A 20032-nucleotide genomic window follows, 5' to 3' on the forward strand; every position below is an offset into this window, starting at 1 on the left:
TTTTAAAATTTATTCATTATCTCTTATTAATAAACATGTTTCTATAGCCATCACACATCCATTAATTTTAAAAAAATGTTTTGGTTAAGTAAATCTAGAAGATGAAAAAGAAAAGGAGGTGCATTTGAACTTTCATTTTTATGTCAAGTGTTCAAATCAAACTCGTCTATTAATATATAGTTATACATCCTCCAATTTACGTATTTGTAAAATAGTGGTTTTTGCTTTTAGTTTTTATATATTCTTTGTTTCTTGACCTCTATAAATTTTTATATAATTTTTGCTTTTAGTTATACATGACCGTTATATTGTGTAGAGATTAAAAGAATCACTATGTTTATAACATGGATTAAAAAACCCGTAACATTTTTGCAGGGATATACAAAAAAAAAGAAAAAAACTAGCAACAGATAATAAGGATGGTCCAGGCTGTAAATCAAACAAAGTTTTTAAAATCTGCTATATTTGCAGAGCCTTCGAAGTTTCCTTTTTCTCTTTTTTTCAAGTAGCTCTTTTTTTGTCAGAATTTTAAATTCAAATTCTTAAGAATGCAATTCCATTAATAATTTGGAGAAAATATGGTTGCCCGTTATAACTTTACCCTAAATTAGTAGAATATGATCGGACATAATGTTAGGATACAAGTGATAATTGAGCAAGGAAAAATCTTTATAATTTTATTATTAATTAAAATTCATATAAAGTCAATTAAATGAAGAGCAAGACTCACGGGATAAGAAATAATATTTATCTTATTAAATAAATTTTTTTGTCACAAATATTTCAATCTATTCGATCAGAGATTAATGTTGTTTAAAATATTATGATGGTCGCGAAAAGGAATTTTCATATAACCAAAATTCAACATGAGATTTTCAGCTAAATAAATTGTCCCAATAACATAACAGCATGTAATGTTTAACCATTGCGTCAACATGATGGTTCTTATTTAATGATTTTCAAATAATTTTTAATCCAGAATGAAAATATTTTATTAAAGTAAAAATGTTACTGTTCCTAAAAAGTATAATGAAAGGGGATAAGGATTAAGAATTAATCAAATAAATAAATTTGCCGACTTAGTGTGGAATTTTAATAGTGCTATCAAGTAACACTTATATTAGTAGTGTTTTAATAACTTGGAGTCTTATACCATCGTTTTCTATAATTGTATTTATTGTTAGCGGACTCTTCCAAGCTAGGAGAAGCTATAGTAGAGGCAACAAAAGTTTTCCGTCAAGGCTTGCTTTGGGTCAAACGGCACACGTAACATAACGCGGTTTGAGGTGTACAATCAATTGTCGTGTTGTGAAATGTGAATGGATAAAAAATTGAGAACAGTATTAATTATCAATTTTTTTTTATCCGTAAACTCACAGATCTTAATTAATTATCAATTTGTGAAAGAAATAAGAAGTCAAGAAGACACTGGAATAAAAGTAAAAGATGTATAGATAAGTGACCTTGTTGCATTTGTTTTAACATATAGATATTCTTGTATTAGGGAGGTTTTTGATTTTCTCTGGTTGCGGGTATGTCCCATTCATTGTTGTATCATTTTGGATTTAATATAATTTACATTTTTTCTAAAAAAAAAAATAAAAGATGTTACCGGTGACAAAGCTATTTGAGGATATTTTTCGGTTAACTGCAAGTTCATTTTTTTATTAGTTTTTTTTAAACGGTTCAGTTTATTATTTAAAAAGTTTAAGTGAAATAAATATTTAAAAAAGTAATTTATTTTATTAATTTGCAGTGTTTATATAATTATTGTTTTAAGTAGTGTTCTAGTTTTTTAACTCAGTGCTAAAAGTATTTCTTAATATTAGTGATTATAAATATACATTCAATTAGTTAACAATTCAATCAGAGCAAAAAGTTGATCAGAAAATTCCCCAATAAGAGACCTAGTTTCTAATAATATAAAGTCCACCAAGTAGTGTATCTAGAAATAAAAGGCAATGCGAGCTAGTGTATAGATATCTTATTTCAAATGTTCCTCTCTGAAATTCATTATCACTAAAAGATCCAACCGTGAAAGCAAACTTACATCCCACAAAACACACAAAATCCTTTATTAGAGACAACATGAACACATCCAATGAAAAATGACATTAACTAGACCCAAGGAAAAAGGTTGATACCTTTGACCATGCATAGAAATGCAAAGAAGTCAACTTTCCAAAGTTGGGTTGATCCATGTGAATATTCAAGCTCTGACTCTAGTCTATGTAGCATCCTCTATCAACAGCCATATCAACCAATGTCTTTTGCTTAATCTCCCAAACAGTCCTGACAATTTCAAACTGAGTTTAGCATAAAACATCTCAGAGCCAAGTTTGGGTAAGTAAAAAAATCACAAATCTCATACTTGTATATGATTTTCAGGTCATCAGGTATTTCTGGGATTTTCTGAACTGAACCATCCTCAGAGATAATATTATTCTTGATTGTAGGAGACCAAAGTCCCATTTCAGTCAAGTCATGAAGTAAATGCTTGTTCACCACAACAAATTCACCACTGAAAGACAAACAGTTAACAATCAAAATAGATCAATAAGATATCAAAAAATAATAAGATGGTACGGCAATGAGCCTTAAAACTCTACGACTGTAGATATTAGAAGTATATGGCTCAAAACACTCATTATTGCCAAGAATCTGGCAAGTTGATGCAGTTGGCATAGGGGCAACAAAGTGAGTTTCTCACACCCGTCTTTGATATCATCTTCCAAAGTGCACCCCTATCCCAACGACTCGAGGCCATCACACCCAACATGTCTGGCTGAAGAATTCCCTGCACAAGACGAAAATCACCTAAGCCACTACATACAAACATCGTGGATGTTTACATTTCTAGTCGTAAGCCTAAAAAATTAAGTTGAATATACATGTGCACGTGTGTTCCACTGCGTTATGAATATAGCTCAAGACACTGAATAAGGCACATGTAGATAAGTCTTTCACGAGAATATACCTTGCTTATAGGACTACCACTAAATGTTTCATAGGGACCTTCTTTTGCAGCCAATTCAGATGAAGTTTTTAGTGCATGATAGTATATAGTCTGAAATATATCCTTGTTCAACTGCTGAGCCTGCACCTCATGTCAATGTAAAGTATCAAATTGATGAACATCTAGCTTAAATTGTAGATCAAAAAGCAGTTCCACAAATGCAGTATCAACTGGGTAGTAATTAACATCAATTATTTTATTGAGGTTTGTTGTCACCATTGCAGTAACCTACAATTATCAGTCATATAATGATAATGTCAATACATATTGAAACACGTAAAGAACATCTAGTATAGTGTGTAGTTCAATAATAACTAGAAATCGTACCTCTTCCAGTTTATCAAAGTCAAAATATCGATTTTTTGAGCCTCTGCTCCCAACAAGCTTAGTTGGATGAGATTCCATGGTCACACCTTATAGTAAGTAGATAAACATCCTAAATCAGGAAGAACAAGTTGATCTAGCTACCTAGAAATCAAATGTGTAATCCTAACCTATGAAGTATGCCAGGGATGTCCTACCTTCTCTCTTACATATTGCGGCAGAGCAATTGATGCCAAGTTGCACAAGTTTCTGTTGGACTTGTATACTCAATTATCTCAGTGCACAAGTTTCATGACTTGATTGTGCCCAAATTCTGTTGGTTGCTTTTCCTATTGCAAGTGTCCTAGGATATAGAAAAATGAAGAGGTTTCAATGAAAATAAATACAAAATGCACTGACATAGAAACTTAGCAAAAGTCAAACAAGCATTTGTAAACCACCTTAAAAAACATGTAAGGAGTTCCAGTTTCTATCTGGGACTTCAAAATTTCAAACCAGAGAGATTCTGTGCCTGAACAACCTTCTTTGCTTTTCCCCATGTGCACATGAATTTTTTTAGAAAAACAAGGCAATAATAAGCAAAAGGCATATTCAAAACATGCAAAACAAGCCAACATATATAGACCAAACTTACTTCTCTTTCATACTGAGTGTAGAGTTTCTCAAATTCTTCACCCCACCCTAGCAATCAGCCAAACCTGGCACTTCATTGGGGCAAAACAAAGACCATTGCCCATTGCTCTGAACTCTTTCCATAAAGATATCAGACACCCAAAGAGCATAGAAAAAAATCTCGAGCACGTTGCTCTTCCTGCACAAATAACATTAACATGTGGCTATATCAATAAAATAGAACTATTCTTCAACTAGCATGAATTAATTTTTTTAAAGGCCCGGCGTCAATCATACCTTTCTATGGTTTTTCATTAAATCCAAGAATTCAAATATATCAGCATGTCATGGCTCCAGGTACACAACAAATGCACCTACAAGATGCACAAAATAAGAGTAAGTAAAAACAATTTGTAAGCGTTCATTAGAATTACACTGTAGGAATTATCAATACAGTATAAAGGATTATTTACCTTTCCTCTTACCTCCCCCCTGATCAACATAGCGAGCAGTATCATTGAACACACGCAGCATTGGAACAATACCATTTGATGTCCCAGTTGTGGCACAAATGTAACTGCCTGTGGCATGAATGTTGTGAATACTAACACCAATTCCTCCTGCTGATTTGCTAATGACAACACACTCCTTCAAAGTGTCATATATTCCCTCTATACTATAATCTTTCATGCACACAAGGAAGCAACTACTCAACTGCCAATGCACATAAACAGATCCAACTACATAAGGTCGCCATATTAATCTTACACAATAAGGACAAAAAGCATACCAAATGCTCACAAAAAAGGGAGAGATGGAGGGAAAGAGCATTAACAGAAACTATACCTGAGGCCTAGGTGTTCTGTATTGAAAAGTGTTGGAGATGCATGAGTAAACCATCTCTGAGACATCATGTGGTAAGTTCTGACAGCAGAATCAATGTCATCCTTATGAATTCCAACAACAACCCTCATCAACATGTGCTGAGGCCTTTCCACAACCTTTCCTTGAACCTTCAGGATGTATGACCTCTCAAGGGTTTTGAAACCAAAGTAATCATAGTCAAAGTCTCTATCATAGATTATCTCACTGTCCAATCGAGCAACATTCTAAAACAAAACAGAAAACAAAACAAACGTGAATTTCAAATCATACCAAAACAACAGTCAAACAAAATCACACAACCAACAAATTCACCACACACACACACACATAGTATAACGGTCAATAATCAGTGACTATACTAAAATCACTCAAAGGCATGTATCTTCCTATTTCGAAACATAAACCAACTACAATCAGATACTCAAACCTATACAATACCAGATCCATCACACATAAGAAACATTCACAAATGAAATCCATGCTTAACTGGGTAATCCAATAGAACATAAACAACACATTCCGAATTTCAAAGAGCAACAAATAGAATTACCTTGATGATAATTTCATAGATGTCATCAACAATCAGAGGAGCCTTCATCGCATACCTCTCATTAAAATGGTAATACATAACCTTAATCACGAAACAGTCACAATTTAACCATTGTAAACGACAATTCAACCACATCAAAATGCAGGAGAAGAGAAGAATCTCACAGAAGCATAGTCAGGGTGGTTGGCGGTCAGAGCGGGCTAGTGGTGACGCCTTTGTAGACGCCAGAACGGGGTCATAGTGTTGGGCGCTTAAACCGTAACTAAGTTTCTTGAGACGCGCGGTGATTTTATCAAAATGCACCGTCTCTTGTCTCCTATCTCTCTTCACCACATACATCTTGTCTTTTACTTTTTTTTTTATCAAGTTTTGGCGCAAGCAATGAAGTGTTTGGGTACTGGGGGTATGTGCCCACTGAATAGTGGGACTTCCCTCGCAAAATATGTGCAATTTCGAATTCAGAACTATCTTTCTTGGCGCGACTTCGATATGCTTCTTGATTTCGATTCTTTTATGTGAATAGAACAGTATGGAATAACTACCCTGTTACAAGATAATATTTTTGTCCTCTCCTAAAAGTCGTTGACTAATCCAGATTAACTCAGATTTATTTAAGAGATTCACTCTTACTAACGTTAGCATATAATTTTTCACACCCATTTTGTTTGATAATATGTACTGTAAATTAAGTTTTTAGTTTCTTATTTTTTTCCGATTCAAATTTTTAATCATTCAACATATTTTTTTAATAAATTTTAGTTTTTCATTAATTTTTTATTAATATTTTTAGTCCCTCAATTACTTTTTCCTCATTTTAGTCTCTTATTTATTTTTATTGCTTAAGATTAATTTTTATTTTGTCTAATTTTAGAATCTTGTTTTTTTATATATTTTGAATTAATTTTGCGTAATAAAAAATAAAAAACTAAAAATAGCCAAAAAAAAATTAAGAAGCTAAAAATGCTCACAAAAAATTAATAGAGAACTAAAAATTATCAAATTTTTGAGGAATTAAAAATTGGCATTTGAAGCAGTTGAAAAACTAAAAATTTAATTGATTCTATTATATAATTTTAATTAACTCCCGTATTAGATAAAAACTTATTTTATTGTTTAATAAATTAGTTTTTTTTAATAGTGTGTAGTATTTTTGAGGTGTTATTTGAAGTTATATTTTTAAAACGTATTTTTAATAAATAAATATTTATAATTTAATAGCTTCAGTTATGGTTTCAAGTTTCGAGCTCCCTTTAAAGTTAGTTTTGTCAAAATATTTTTATAAGAGGAACATTATAATTTTTAATCATAATATAATTGAAAATATTTATTTTATATAGGGATATGAATTAAAGCTTCTATAATACTGTTACGAATACGGGAAGAAGCAACAACTATACTCTCATTGAAAGACTGAGAGAGTAAAGAAAACCCTAAAACCCTAGAAATTCAGAATTCAGCTGAAGAAGAAGGAGGAACCAATGGACTTCGACGAGTACGAATACCTGGAGAAGACAGTGGAGGAAGACATAGATTCCTCCAAGAAGAAGAAGGACGTCACCGACAAGAGCGAGAGGAGTTACCGAAAGCCCCGCGACGTCGACGACGATCTCGACGCCGATGACAGAAAGAGCAAGAGGTCTAGGGTCGACGACGAGAACGGCGGTTCCAAGAGAGATCGCGACAGAGACAGAGAGAGAGACCGTGACCGCGAACGTTCCTCTGGTCGTCACAGGAGCGAGAGGGAGAGAGACGGAGAGAGGAAAGACAGGGATAAGGATAGAGAGAGGAGGGATAAGGATAAGGATAAGGATAGGAGAGACCGTGATAGGGACAGGGATAGGGATAGGGATAGGGAAAAGGAGCGCGAGAGAAGAGAGAAGGATAGGGAGCGAGAGAGGGAAAGAGCGGAGAGGGAGAGATCCACAAGGAGCAGGAGTCGCTCCGAGAGGGACAGAGACAGGGAGCGAGATTTTGATATGCGCGATGGCCGGTAATTAGTCTTTTCTTTGTGTTTTGTGCAATTTGTTTGTGAACTAGGGTTAATTTTTTAGTTTAGCGTTGGTTCAATTCATCAATTGTCCTTGCAAATGGTTTGAATGGATGGTAATGAGTATGGTGAAATAAAAACAAAAAAGAAAACAGAAATAAGTGTGCATTGGCGATGAGATCTGCATTTATTCATTTGTGCTGCGTTGGTGTTTTTCTTATTATGTGCTATGTAGTTGTTACTTGTCAGTACTCACTAGTCAGCTACTAGTTTACTTGAAATCCGTTTCCAGATCCAGAATTCTTTTTAAAGAGTTGTCTATGGCGGTAAGGCTAATGGTGTGGCTATAATTCTATGCAAGGACTGAACTTATATACAGTGTCGTAGGCACTTTCGATTCTGTAATCAGAATTGAAGTTTTATGTTGGTAATCTTTGTCAACCTTTAATGGAAACCTTTACGATGCGGATTAATGCAGTGAAAGTGTGAAACACCAATTTTGATTGGAGAACAATCCCAAAAGCACCTGAAGAACTTTAACTAATCACAATTGGAGTTTTGTCCTTTTTTTCTGGTGAAAGGGGGGACTGAGTTGGGAATATAGCTTTATTTGGTTTAATAAAATGTGACTGGATTTGTATTATTTGAGGGTAGATTTTATGCATTTTAGCTTCTTCGTGTTATATATTTCTTATATGATTTTGTTTTGCAATTTGCATACCATTAGTGACCTTGAGGTGGCCTGAGAATGTATATCAATCATATCATTGCTATGTTGCCACAAGGCATTAACATAACTCTGTTTTCTTTACTAAGGTGTATACTTTTATGTTTTAAGCGCCTATCGCCTCAAGGCATTGAAATCCCTTTGTGTCTTAAGGGAACTTTTCACTTTTGACTACTTTGCTTGAGATATGTTACATTAATTCTAAAAATAAAAGATTATGATGTGTGCAACTCACTGTATGCTAAGTTCCTTGCTGCTAAGAGTCCCAAAAAATAGTTATTCTTTTAATATGATAACTATTATACACCCTTTAGTATCTCAGTGTAAAGTTAGTTGGCTAGGCTTTTTCTAATGTTATGATTTATGAATAAGATATAAAGGTATTTCTATTTCTCTTTTGAACCAGAAAGATACTCCTATGGTCCCAATAGGCGGTGACACCTCTTCAGACACCTTACCTTGGGGCCTTAGGCATTCATTTGGCTACTCTGACTCTTAGATTTAGCCGGATTCATGATGTAGGTATTATGTTATTATATATTTCCAGGTATTAGTATTTTATATCATTGATTTATTTAATGGATCCTGCTAGGTTGGTTTATGATAGGTTCCTGGTGCAATTTTGGCTTTATTAATTCAAAGAATAATAAAGTAAGGAAATCCTGACCATAGGTCCTGAAGTATATGCATAATATTGTAAGGATTATTAAGTGATGATTTGGTGGATGATATGCTAACAAAATATACTTTGGATTATACTGATAGAATGAGACATCACTCCCTCTCAAATTAGGTGCAATTTTGGACTGTAATGTTAATGGTGTATATTTGGAATTATGCTATAAATTATACCTTCTGATCATCAAAATTAATTAGTATGAACTTCTTTTATTATTTTTTTAATAACTTAATTTTAATTTGAGTTGCAGGAGATTTAGGGATAAAAAAGAGGCTGCAGAACCTGAGGCAGACCCAGAAAGGGATCAGAGAACTGTGTTTGCCTACCAGGTTTATTGGAAGTTCCTATTTTTGTTTGTTTTAAATTATATGAATTCATAAGTTCTACATATTTGGATATTTGGTGTCTTGTTCTGATGATTGGCTATTTGTCCGGTGATGATCTCAGATGCCGCTAAAAGCAACAGAGAGAGATGTGTATGAGTTCTTTTCAAAAGCTGGCAAGGTCAGTTGCTTTTAAATTTGATATACTTTTGCCATTGGAACTGTGATGACTTGCCTATTGAACTATTTTTTCTCCATTGGAACTTTATTGACTTATGTTGTCATTTAAACTATTATTTTATGTTTTGTATTTAGTATATTGTTGCTTCTCGTTCTCGATGGTAAGTTGGTAACAGTTATGTACAATGTACAAGTTCTTACAAGCATACTGAATGTTTTTTATTCCGAGACATTTGGTTGCTGTTGAGGTATATTGTCCTCTGCCTTCAGTTTTAAGTAGGACATGGACTTTATTATTTCTCAACATTTGTTTTTGCGATGAATGAATATGAGGTTACATTACATGATGTTTGGTTTTTGGTTCAACACCACAAATTTGGTGTTTGGTTTGCATGCTTAGGGTGAATGTCATATATTTGCTTCTGTATGGGATACTTCAAAGTTTAATGTTCTTTCCTTCCATTTCAGGTGAGAGATGTCCGTCTGATCATGGATAGGAACTCAAGACGATCTAAAGGAGTTGGGTATGTGTTTTATTGTCAAATAATCTCTTGTTCTTATGTATGTGCTATTGTGGTATTAGGATATCAACATCCAAGAATCATGTTTAACTGTATCTTTAAATGGACTAGCAATGCGATAATGATGAGGGATGGTGGGAATACCTTGCACTCATGTTTAATCAATTCATGCTGCACACTCAAGGTAGATGACATAATCCTAGTTTTCTGTTTGGTCCTATTCCCAATTTTCTTCCTCTGCATGTCATACAATGAGGATTTCATTTGTATGCTGATACCCTTGTTAGTTTATTTTCCTCCATTTATTAATTGGAAGCCCCTTGTATTGGTTGTGGGGCTTGGTAAGGTTGATATGGAGGAAATTTTACTCTCCTTTTCTATATCTCTACCCTTTTTTTTAGAATAATGGCTATAAGTAGCTACTAGATGAGATGCTCATGGATTTGGTTCTTTTTGACTTTACTATTATCTGACAAGTGAGTTATTGAGCAAGGCCAGCTGCCAGTTTTTGGTTTGGTTTCTTTTCCTAGGGTTGGATTTTCCCATGTATACATATATCTCCAAAGTACGTGTTACCGTCTCTAATCCTGCCTCTTCCAGTCTCAATCACTGTTCTGAAAACTGGTCAGACCAGAAAAATGGTTTACAATGGGTCAATGAAAAATGCTTAATATAATGTTAATTTTGATTTGTTTCCCTTAAAAACATGGAAAAATGAACCTAAACTTGTTATGGTTAATGAACCTTGTTGTGTATTGTTGAAACTTAGACTTTGGTTTGAACTTTGAATCCATATCATTATGTTTCATTTTTAGTTTTATAAAATTATATTATGTTTTCATATTATTTTATGTATTATCAAATTTTATTATTTTATTAATACCAGTTCGATCACAGTTTAACCATGGTTGAACATTGAACCTTGAATTAGTGCCTTAGTTCAGTGACTGGTCCAGTTTTAAAAACATTGGTCTCAGATGGTTTCCTTCCTATCATTTTCTCTTATTCTCTCTTGATTGAATTGTCAATTTAATGATTAATACATGCTTTAGCTTTTAATGTTTATTAAGACAGGCTAACATTTACTTTACAAGTCAGATACATCAAATGAAACTCAGCCTGATCTGTCTGCACTAAAGTTTTTGTTTCCTTACATCTCTTTGCTGTATGCTTTGTAAGTTATGATTGCATCTTTGTTTATTAGTTCTGAAAACTTGATGCAAGTTCTTGATGAGGATGCAGGTATATTGAATTTTATGATGCGATGTCAGTGCCAATGGCTATTGCTCTCTCTGGCCAACTTCTTCTTGGACAACCTGTAATGGTGAAACCTTCTGAAGCTGAAAAGAACCTTGTTCAATCTAATGCTTCTGGTGGAGCAGCCGGTGTAACTGGCCCCTATGGAGCTGTGGACCGAAAATTGTATGTGGGGAATCTTCACTTCAACATGACTGAGAGTCAGCTTCGGGAGGTATTTTACTTTTGTTGCTGTCCTATTGGCTGCTGTGGTGAGGATGCAGAGTTTTGGCATGTTTCTTGGTCTTTGCTACATTTATTAGGAATATGAATGCACATGATTATATTGAATACCAATAACTTGACAAATCATATCTCCTTAGAAATATTCAATTAAGTTTCTCTTATCCGGATCTAGTATAGTGGTAGGTTGTCACCAATTTGAATCTTATTGCGACAGTTTTATCATCATTTGATATACTTTGTTTTGGGTGTTTTAGATTTTTGAGCCATTTGGTCCGGTTGAGATTGTGCAACTGCCTCTTGACTTGGAAACAGGACACTGCAAGGGTTTTGGGTTTGTTCAAGTTCGTTTCTAACACTTAACTTTGAGAAATTTGGATTCAGGTAGCATTGCTATTTATCTCTTTAATTTGCATTCATTGGACAGTTTACTCATCTAGAACATGCCAAGGCTGCTCAGAGTTTAAATGGAAAATTAGAGATTGCTGGCAGAACTATCAAGGTAGAAATGTGTTGTTCATTTTGTTTTTCACTTGTTTGTTTTCAGTTTTGTTGATGATAATTCTGTCAGTTCTTTTGTTTGTGACTGATATTGTGCATCAAATTCAGGTTTCATGTGTCACAGATCATGTTGCAAGCCAAGATACAACCGCAAAATCTGCAGACTTGGATGACGATGAAGGTGGATTGGTAAGTTTGCTCTCGTTATATAAAATATTCAAAGACTAGTGATGTGTCATTTAAAATTTTAAATCTATACCTCATCATGCAACATTACAAATTTACTAAAGTTGTTTGTGCTTTAAAGAAAAAGGCCCTTTTTCAGGTAAAAAAATATGTTTACAAAATTATAATTATCAATGCAAACTCTTCAAAAAAGTTTTTTGTGTTTACGGATTGGTTGTCACCTGCATTGAAGTTTAGTGCTGAGAGGATTTGCACATAATAACTCATAAGTTAATTCTGAACATAGGTTAGAAGCAGGTGCTTTCAGGTTTCCCTCTTCTCAAATAAGATTAAGATTTTTTTTTCTTTTCTGCATCTTTCACTCTCATTTTGCACTCAGAAACATTTATTTCTAGGCTGGGATTGGCCTTAGGGTGTTTAGGAAGCTTCTCTGTTCCTCCATCTTTGTTTTGTTGATTTTTCTCCCTGGTAAACTAACAATGTTATTTATTCAAAATGAAGACCTTGCTTATGTACTGTGCTTTGCTATGCAGACTTTAAATGCTCACTCAAGAGCATTGCTTATGCAGAGGCTGGCTGGTGCTGACCCTGCAAGGTATGTCAATAATAATATTTCTCAATTTTTTGTAAATCGGTTCATTTTCTTCACAGTTTTCAACTTTGCAGCCTAGGTTTGCCTGTTGTGAATGGCTCAGTTCCTGCTCAGCAGACTATTAGCTTGCCTATTGGCGCACCAGTTCTACCAACGCAAGTTATGCCTAATCCAGCAGTAGAACCTGTAGGAAACCCCAGCGACTGTTTACTTTTAAAGAATATGTTCGACCCGAGCACTGAGGTCCGTGGTTAACTGATTATATACTTCCATCATATGATTTTTAATTTAACAAATTAGTGATAGCAAACATTGCAATGCAGACGGAACCTGATTTTGATATAGACATTAAAGAGGATGTAGAGGAAGAGTGTTCTAAATATGGCCGGGTGAAGCATATTTTTGTTGACAAGTAAGCTTACAAATGTGCAGCACACTTCAATAATCAAGAATAATTTTACTGCATGCTTTTACTTTATTTTTAAAATTAGTTTCCACATTTCATGTGAGTAACAATTAATTGGTTTGGCACATATACAGAAAAAGTTCAGGTTTTGTGTATTTGCGGTTTGATACAGTGGAAGCGGCAAGTGGTGCTCAACGTGCAATGCACATGAGATGGTTTGCACGCAGGTTAATTTCAGCTGTCTTCATGGTAATCTTTTGATTCATGAGTTCCACCTTTCCTGCTTTTGGACTTGAAAATGTGATTTATAATAAAATTAGGTGTTCGGTCTATTTTCTGTTTTTATTTTTTGTTAATACGTTTTTAATAATATTTGCAAAAATCTTGAGAACAAGATGACATTTCTGTACTGAAGGGTTGATAAATGCTTCATAGCAGAAATAAAAACTAACTTACCCAAGTACTCGGAGTTTCCTCACTAAGCAGAGGTATTGGGGGGAGGGTGTCATTGTATGCAGTCTTACCCTCGCATACACAGTCTTACCCATGACCAACCAGTCATCAGGGACATAAAGGGATCTATAAATAGGAATTTTCATATACTTTTTCATCAGATTTGTGAAATAGTCGGAGTTGAACTTATTTATCTTACTTGAGGTATTTCTTTTCTAGGATTATATTATCTTTTTCAAATGTCTAAGTAGGTGTCCTATTATTTCAATATCACCCTACCCGTTATCCTTGTGCATTAATATGTTACAGTTCAGACCCCTGGGCTACGTGAGGCTTAGTATCAGCAGGTTTTTTAGTCGTCTCTCCTGCAATGTTTTCATGTCTATAGTTGTGTGTATGTTTTTGAATAATTTTCTTCATTTAATGTATTTTTATTTATAAAAGATTGAGGTTCAGCAGGTTAGAATATGAGAATTCCTGTAGTCTTTGGTTAGAGTGTTTATATCATGTCCGATAATCACATTACCATGATATCGTGCGGCCTGAATGTCTCTGTTCTCTCTTTCCTTTTTCTTTCTCCCCCGCTTAAAATTTAAAATTCCTAATGTTATACAGTGAAACTTTTCTTCTATATTATTTCAAGAGATTGTTTGTTTTGCAGCAACCAGAGTTGTATGAAGCCAAGTTTAAAGGGGAAGTTTGAGGAAGTTCATACATGGCTCGAGGCTCCTGAAGATACAATATGCATAATTTTTTGTGGTCTTAGTTTTCATACATTAAGTTCTAGTTTATAGATTGATTCATGAATTGTATTAGATGTATGATTACAAAAATGATAATGTCCTGATATTGGCGATTTTTATGATCAGGTTACCGTTGCGCATCCCAATGCACATTTTAACAATCTTGCCATGTCGTTTCATCATGTGTAATGTAGAATATTTTCTATTTTTGCCTTTATGTAACTTTCAAAGTTTTTGGGTTTATGGAACTTCAATTTTTTTTCCTACGAGGATAAAATGTGAGTTTTTTTTTAGTTAACTTAAATTGTGAAAAAGTGTTTTTCTTTTACATCAAAAGTGCTGTTTTAAGCAGATAATTTTTTTTCTAATCAGTTTTATTTTTAGAAAATAAAAAATAGTTTAAACAAAAACACTAAAAAATAAATAAAAAATTTATTTTATTTTAAAGTATTTCTTTTAACAAATAAGTTTAAACAAATTGGTCCTAAATGAGGGAATGCTTTCCTTTCCAGGTTTACATACAATTTTGTGTGAAAAATGAGGCGCATATATATATATATATTGAATTGCTCTCCTTTTTCCCCGTTTGCAATTTACAAGATATAAATATTTACTAATATGATCATTTGTAACCACCTTGTTGGCATTAGTGGAAGATGAGCTACTTTTACCTTTGAAGAGTCAGAGATTAGTTAGTTAGACATTTTGTTATATGGTTTTCAACAGTGATGACTTATGACCAGAATTTTGCATGAAATCGAGGTAAGCGACAACCGCGTGAAGGTTGGAGGGGGAAGAATCTCCCAGCGGGGGGTCACTGGGCAGCATTTTATTCTCTTCCTATTAATGATTCGTGTAACTGTGTAACATTTTACTTTTAAAAAAGAATATCGGTAATTTTTATATAATTATCATTCGCACTGCAGATTCATAAGTTAGCTCAAAGATGATATGGTGTTGAAGCAATTTTTTGTAAGAATTATAATCAGCACAACTTTATTAGAGGACGAAAAAGAGTGGTATATAAAATGAATTTGAAAAAAAAATCCCATACCCTTAAATTTAGATTAAAAAAATTAACATGTTGGATGAAATGGAATATATAACATCATCAAATACTTTTATGCATCTTATGTTTTAAATAATCAGATCTAGTAATATTTCATCCCTTTCCATTTTTTTTTATCAATCCATGAATAGTTCATTAAAGTCATGATGACTCCCTATTTATAATCGATAAAGTTTTTTAGTTTTATGGTGCTGGTACCATAATTATGTAATAGTGCGGGGAGGGGGGGTTGGCAGTGGCTTGCGAGAGCCAGAGAGGGAGAGAGAAAAGGCTATAATGGGAGATTTAGTACTCCTTTATGTGTTTTTTAACAGAGTAGTCCTTTATGTTAAACATTTAGTTATTGACTTAATTTGTTGTTATTAAATAAAAAAAATCAGTGACTAATTTTTAAAAGAGATCATAAGTATTTTTTATAAGTCAATTTGGATAATTTTGTGGCAGTTAATATAGCGTTCAATAGTAATTACTGACCAATGTAAATTGATAAAAGAAAAGTCAATATCTGACTGTTAAAATCATTTAATTCGATAATTTAAATTTATCAATCTACCGAAAATGAATTAAATTACTGACATTTTGTGTCCGTACAGTAATTGTTGTGAGAGGTTAGTTGAAATAAAATTAAGGTTTAAATATATTTTTTATCTTTATAATTTTTTAATTTTTGTTATCATTGTAATTTTTTTTTGTTTTAGTCTTATAAAATGTGATTGTTTTGTTTTTGTGTTTTAGATAATATTTTTTATTTTTTAAAACGTTATTTAAAACATCTTAAGAACAGAAAATAAAATAAACATATTTTATAATAATTAAAATGAGAAAAAATTAAAGGAATGAAAATAAATAAATAAAAAAACACTAAATTACGGAGAACAAAATTGTATATATGCCTAAAATTAAAATATTTTGACAATTGTATATACGTTTGTGACCAATTTAACGAATGAATGTAATGTTTTCTTTTTGCCATTGACATTTCGTTCAGTAATTTAGTCACTAAATTGATCCATAGACTATAACTTAGTTTTCTCTGTTGATCACAAAAGATTGCTAATATAGACAATTTACTTTCGTTTAATAAAGGCAATCAATAATCCATTTTTTAGTAACGTGAGTCATGTCAAACATATATAATTTTCCTTCTAAAATTTATGGAGTACACCTAGCCCTAAAGGGTATATTAGATTAAGTAGTTTTTTTCCCTATAATCGTAGAACATATCTTATAACTGTTTTCTTTTTTCTTTTTTGACAGCATCTTATAACTTTTTTTTATGTATTCGAAAAACATATTTTTATAACTTTTTTTCTCTCTCTTTGTTATATTTCTCTCTCCACTTGTTATCAGTTATCTATCTCCTAGTTATAGAGAAAATTGTTGAAAACATGAACAATAGAATTTCTCGATCAATTTTTGGCCAATGTTGAAGATAGATGTGTTGAAAATTCTAGAAGTTAAATAGACGTTGAATCCCCTCTACAAAAAAAATAGATGTTGAATCCTTATAATATTGTCTAATTCATGTTCATTTAATTAAGGCGATATTGTTATTATTTGTAGAAATTAAATTCATATATAAAAAGATTTAAACAATTTATGCGCATGCATTATTCAAACAACCAATCTAGACCCCTTATTACAACATATTTAACAAATGATAAAGATATATAGAAAGAACATAGACAGAAATATGAATTGCATTGTCCTTATATAAATATAGTGTGTATCAAAGAAAAACAATTCTTATTTTAAAGATGTGAGAAATTAACTCTAAATTATATATTCATACATAAATTATTATAGATGATTTAATATATAATCAGATAATTATGGAACATAATATTTTGGTGCTCTCGGTTAGCTTTCTATGTTTAGCTAGCACTGGCTGATTAATATAGTATACTAATTAGGTATATTTTGAAAATGAAGGTCTTTAGAATTTGGAGGACGAAGAGTGTGAAAGCTTAAATATAAATGAGCAATGAAAATAACAAAATAAGAGTTCTTAGCATGACCAAGTGTCGATGGATCTCCGTCAACTTTCATTACTATATATCCAACACAAGTACTCTTGATTAATTGATTTCTGAATTAAGGCCAGACAGAAAAGACTGAGTGGAAAATTCAAAATTGTGTGCAGCAAAACCCAAACTTCTGAACCTTTTCATTTTGCAATAAAGTCAACAAACTAAGTATTAGCATGTGTTGCACATTCAATCCTTTATAGCTAGCTAGCTTCTCCATATATCAAACACCACATTGTATGCATTTGTATATGTGGATCACTGTACGTACACCTGAGAAATTTATCTCATAGGTAATAGGTAGCTCTTACACAAGTATACACACGTACACAAAAAAAAAATTAAAAACAGTTAATTACTCAGAAGAATTGAAGCTACACAATTACATTAAACATTCATTCGTTGATGACAACCCAAAGCAATTCCCCTCACCATAGAATGATAAGAGAAAATGAAAAGCGTTAATTGGAAAACTATAGGTCGATGAATTAAAACAAACTGCAAAATAATCAATTAAGATACATACTTTGCATCATCCTTCATCAACGCATCCATAATTAAATCAACATGCACCATCTAAGAGATTAATAACGACAAAAGGCAACACTACTGCTGAGACATTTCTCTATAGAAAGAGTACAAGTAAAGTTGCGATCCAGAAAAACATTTTCTACACACAAAAACCTGGACTGACCCAGTTAACAATTATTAAAGCTAAAGCTACCTACTTTCAAGTTTAGGGTTTAATATATATTAATTACCCTTACTTTTTATCACTTGTCATGCCTTCAGCCTTAATCTATCGTTTCCAGCATTAACCGGGCTTGTGACCAGGTAAATACTCACAAGAGATCGATATCTCCTTTGCTTCTTCGTTGGAAAAACCTCAATGACGTCATTCCCAAAAATCTCTTGTATTTTCGCCATTATAATACCACTTAGCCTCTGATCAACCTCGCTTCTGCTCCTCTTGTTGCTCTCGTCTTCACCACTAAGCTGCATAAGGTTCTCCGCCGCGTCCACCTCAGATTCAGTTATCATCAAGCAATGATCCTTCACGACCTTACTCTTACCCTTACGCAAAGAAGAACGTGGAGAAGGTGCTTCTGCCATTAGAGATTTTTGTTAACACACTTCGAACCCACTCTTAATGATAATAATATGCGTGTGTTTTTCTGCAGCTCAACAAATCATCATCATATTATTATTATGTACTTAGCGTTTAGCGTGTTTTCTGGGTACGTGTTGTGTGAGTTTTAATTTAGAAAAAAAAAAAAAAAAAACCAGACCAGCTAGATAGAAACTACTAGGTTGGTTCTATGAAGCTGACAATGTTTTTTATTTAAATGCATGAATCAGAATCATCCAATTAATGTTAATTTCCGTACTTTTCAAAAACGACTCGTGACCGTTGGATTGATCTTTATGATCTCATCTTTGACTTCTTGGTCGGCAATCCAACGGGTACTATAATTAGAAAAACCTTCTTTTTAAAGGGTCTCGTATGAATAATGCACCAAAAGTCCTAAACGGCTTGGATCAGCTATATATGGTTAATTCGTTGCCCGTGTAGAAATTGGAACACACCTTGATAGAGATATGTGGAATTTACCATTCAAATGAAGATTTTCTTTTTCTAAACAAGATTGTTTTTGTTTTTCTCAGGATAGAGTCCACTTCAAATTTGTAGTTCAAGTTGTTTTGACCAATAATAAGAGCCTGAATATGTTTGGCTACTTTCTCTTTATCCAAACTCCTAATTAAATACTTCAATGATTTTTCCCCTTATATATAATTTAGACTCTTTCATTTTATATTAGTTAATAAAATAAATATTTAGTAATATAACATAAACTATTCTAATAAACGAACTTTATAAGAATGATTACCAAGAATTCTTCTATCCGCGTCATTCATTTCATTTTTCTATCTTTTCTTAAGTTTCTGAAAGAGTACGTTACTTGCCGAAAAAACTTTTTCCAGAGTATTTTTTGTTTATGGAGAAGGAGAGAAAAAGGGGAAAAAAGTGGAAGAGTAGATTCAAGGACTCAATTTGCAAGGTTTTGGTTGTCTCAACCTTTGTTTGACTAAGTAAACTTGTTTTCTTAATATAAAATTAATCAAACATTAATTATCAACCAGACTCTCTCATTTTTTTTATTTATATCACTTTTTAAGTCGAATATACTTAGGACGAGACTTCTGATTAAACTAAAATAATTCTGCATTCGATTCACATTATCTCTCTCAATTTTTGTGTTTTTTCTTTCTTTCTCTCACGCGCTTTCCTTGAAATTAAAGCATATAGTTAACTTATGCAAGTCAGGAAGCTTGGAACGTGGAAGCAAAGCAATTTGTGCAAATTATCACGTCATGATTTCTCAACTCTTTCAATTACCATTTAAGAAGTGCTATGCAACACCAAAAAAAATAAAATAATAACAGATTGTGTACGCGTCATAGAACAGAACATACAACACCCACACATAGCTCACACGTAAATTAAATATTGTTTGCAAGGGAACGATATCATCATGAGCATTCAACAAAGGCCATTATTTTTGTTCGCGAACAATTTTTGCCAAAAAAAAACATAACACTCATCATTTCCCATTGCAATTCGTTCCAGAGCTAACTAAAAGTGAGCATGTTTGGTTAAATTGACAGAGAAAAAATAATTGAATAAATTTTTTAAATGATCGATCTTATAACTATATTAGTTTTTAGCAGATACCCAAACTGCTTACCATAGTACCATCCCAATTAGATTTA

General features: G+C 32.8%; 1 protein-coding gene and 1 pseudogene across 1 annotated transcript; one reads left to right on the forward strand and one right to left on the reverse strand.

The window, feature by feature from the left end:
• Positions 1-1946: 1946 nt before the first annotated feature.
• On the reverse strand, positions 1947-6088 carry LOC114423110 (annotated as a pseudogene).
• Positions 6089-6743: 655 nt separating this feature from the next.
• On the forward strand, positions 6744-14381 carry LOC114421939 (RNA-binding protein 39-like). Its single transcript, XM_028388079.1, has 13 exons — positions 6744-7377; positions 9031-9109; positions 9228-9284; positions 9752-9807; positions 11047-11275; positions 11541-11627; positions 11711-11785; positions 11893-11973; positions 12504-12565; positions 12637-12805; positions 12886-12974; positions 13103-13217; positions 14083-14381. The coding sequence occupies exons 1-13, from the start codon at positions 6866-6868 to the stop codon at positions 14122-14124; spliced, it is 1653 nt and encodes a 550-aa protein (XP_028243880.1). The 5' UTR covers positions 6744-6865; the 3' UTR covers positions 14125-14381.
• Positions 14382-20032: the final 5651 nt, after the last annotated feature.

This window comes from Glycine soja, chromosome 8, assembly GCF_004193775.1.
Source record: "Glycine soja cultivar W05 chromosome 8, ASM419377v2, whole genome shotgun sequence".
In the NCBI taxonomy this organism is placed as follows: Eukaryota; Viridiplantae; Streptophyta; class Magnoliopsida; order Fabales; family Fabaceae; genus Glycine; species Glycine soja.

Excerpts from the sequence above, each read along its gene's own strand:
- LOC114421939 (XM_028388079.1), top strand. The coding sequence starts at position 6,866 with ATGGACTTCGACGAGTACGAATACCTGGAGAAGACAGTGGAGGAAGAC. Across the intron at positions 9,285-9,751 it reads TCTTTTCAAAAGCTGGCAAG|GTGAGAGATGTCCGTCTGAT; the intron begins GTCAGTTGCTTT and ends CTTCCATTTCAG. Across the intron at positions 9,808-11,046 it reads AGACGATCTAAAGGAGTTGG|GTATATTGAATTTTATGATG; the intron begins GTATGTGTTTTA and ends ATGAGGATGCAG.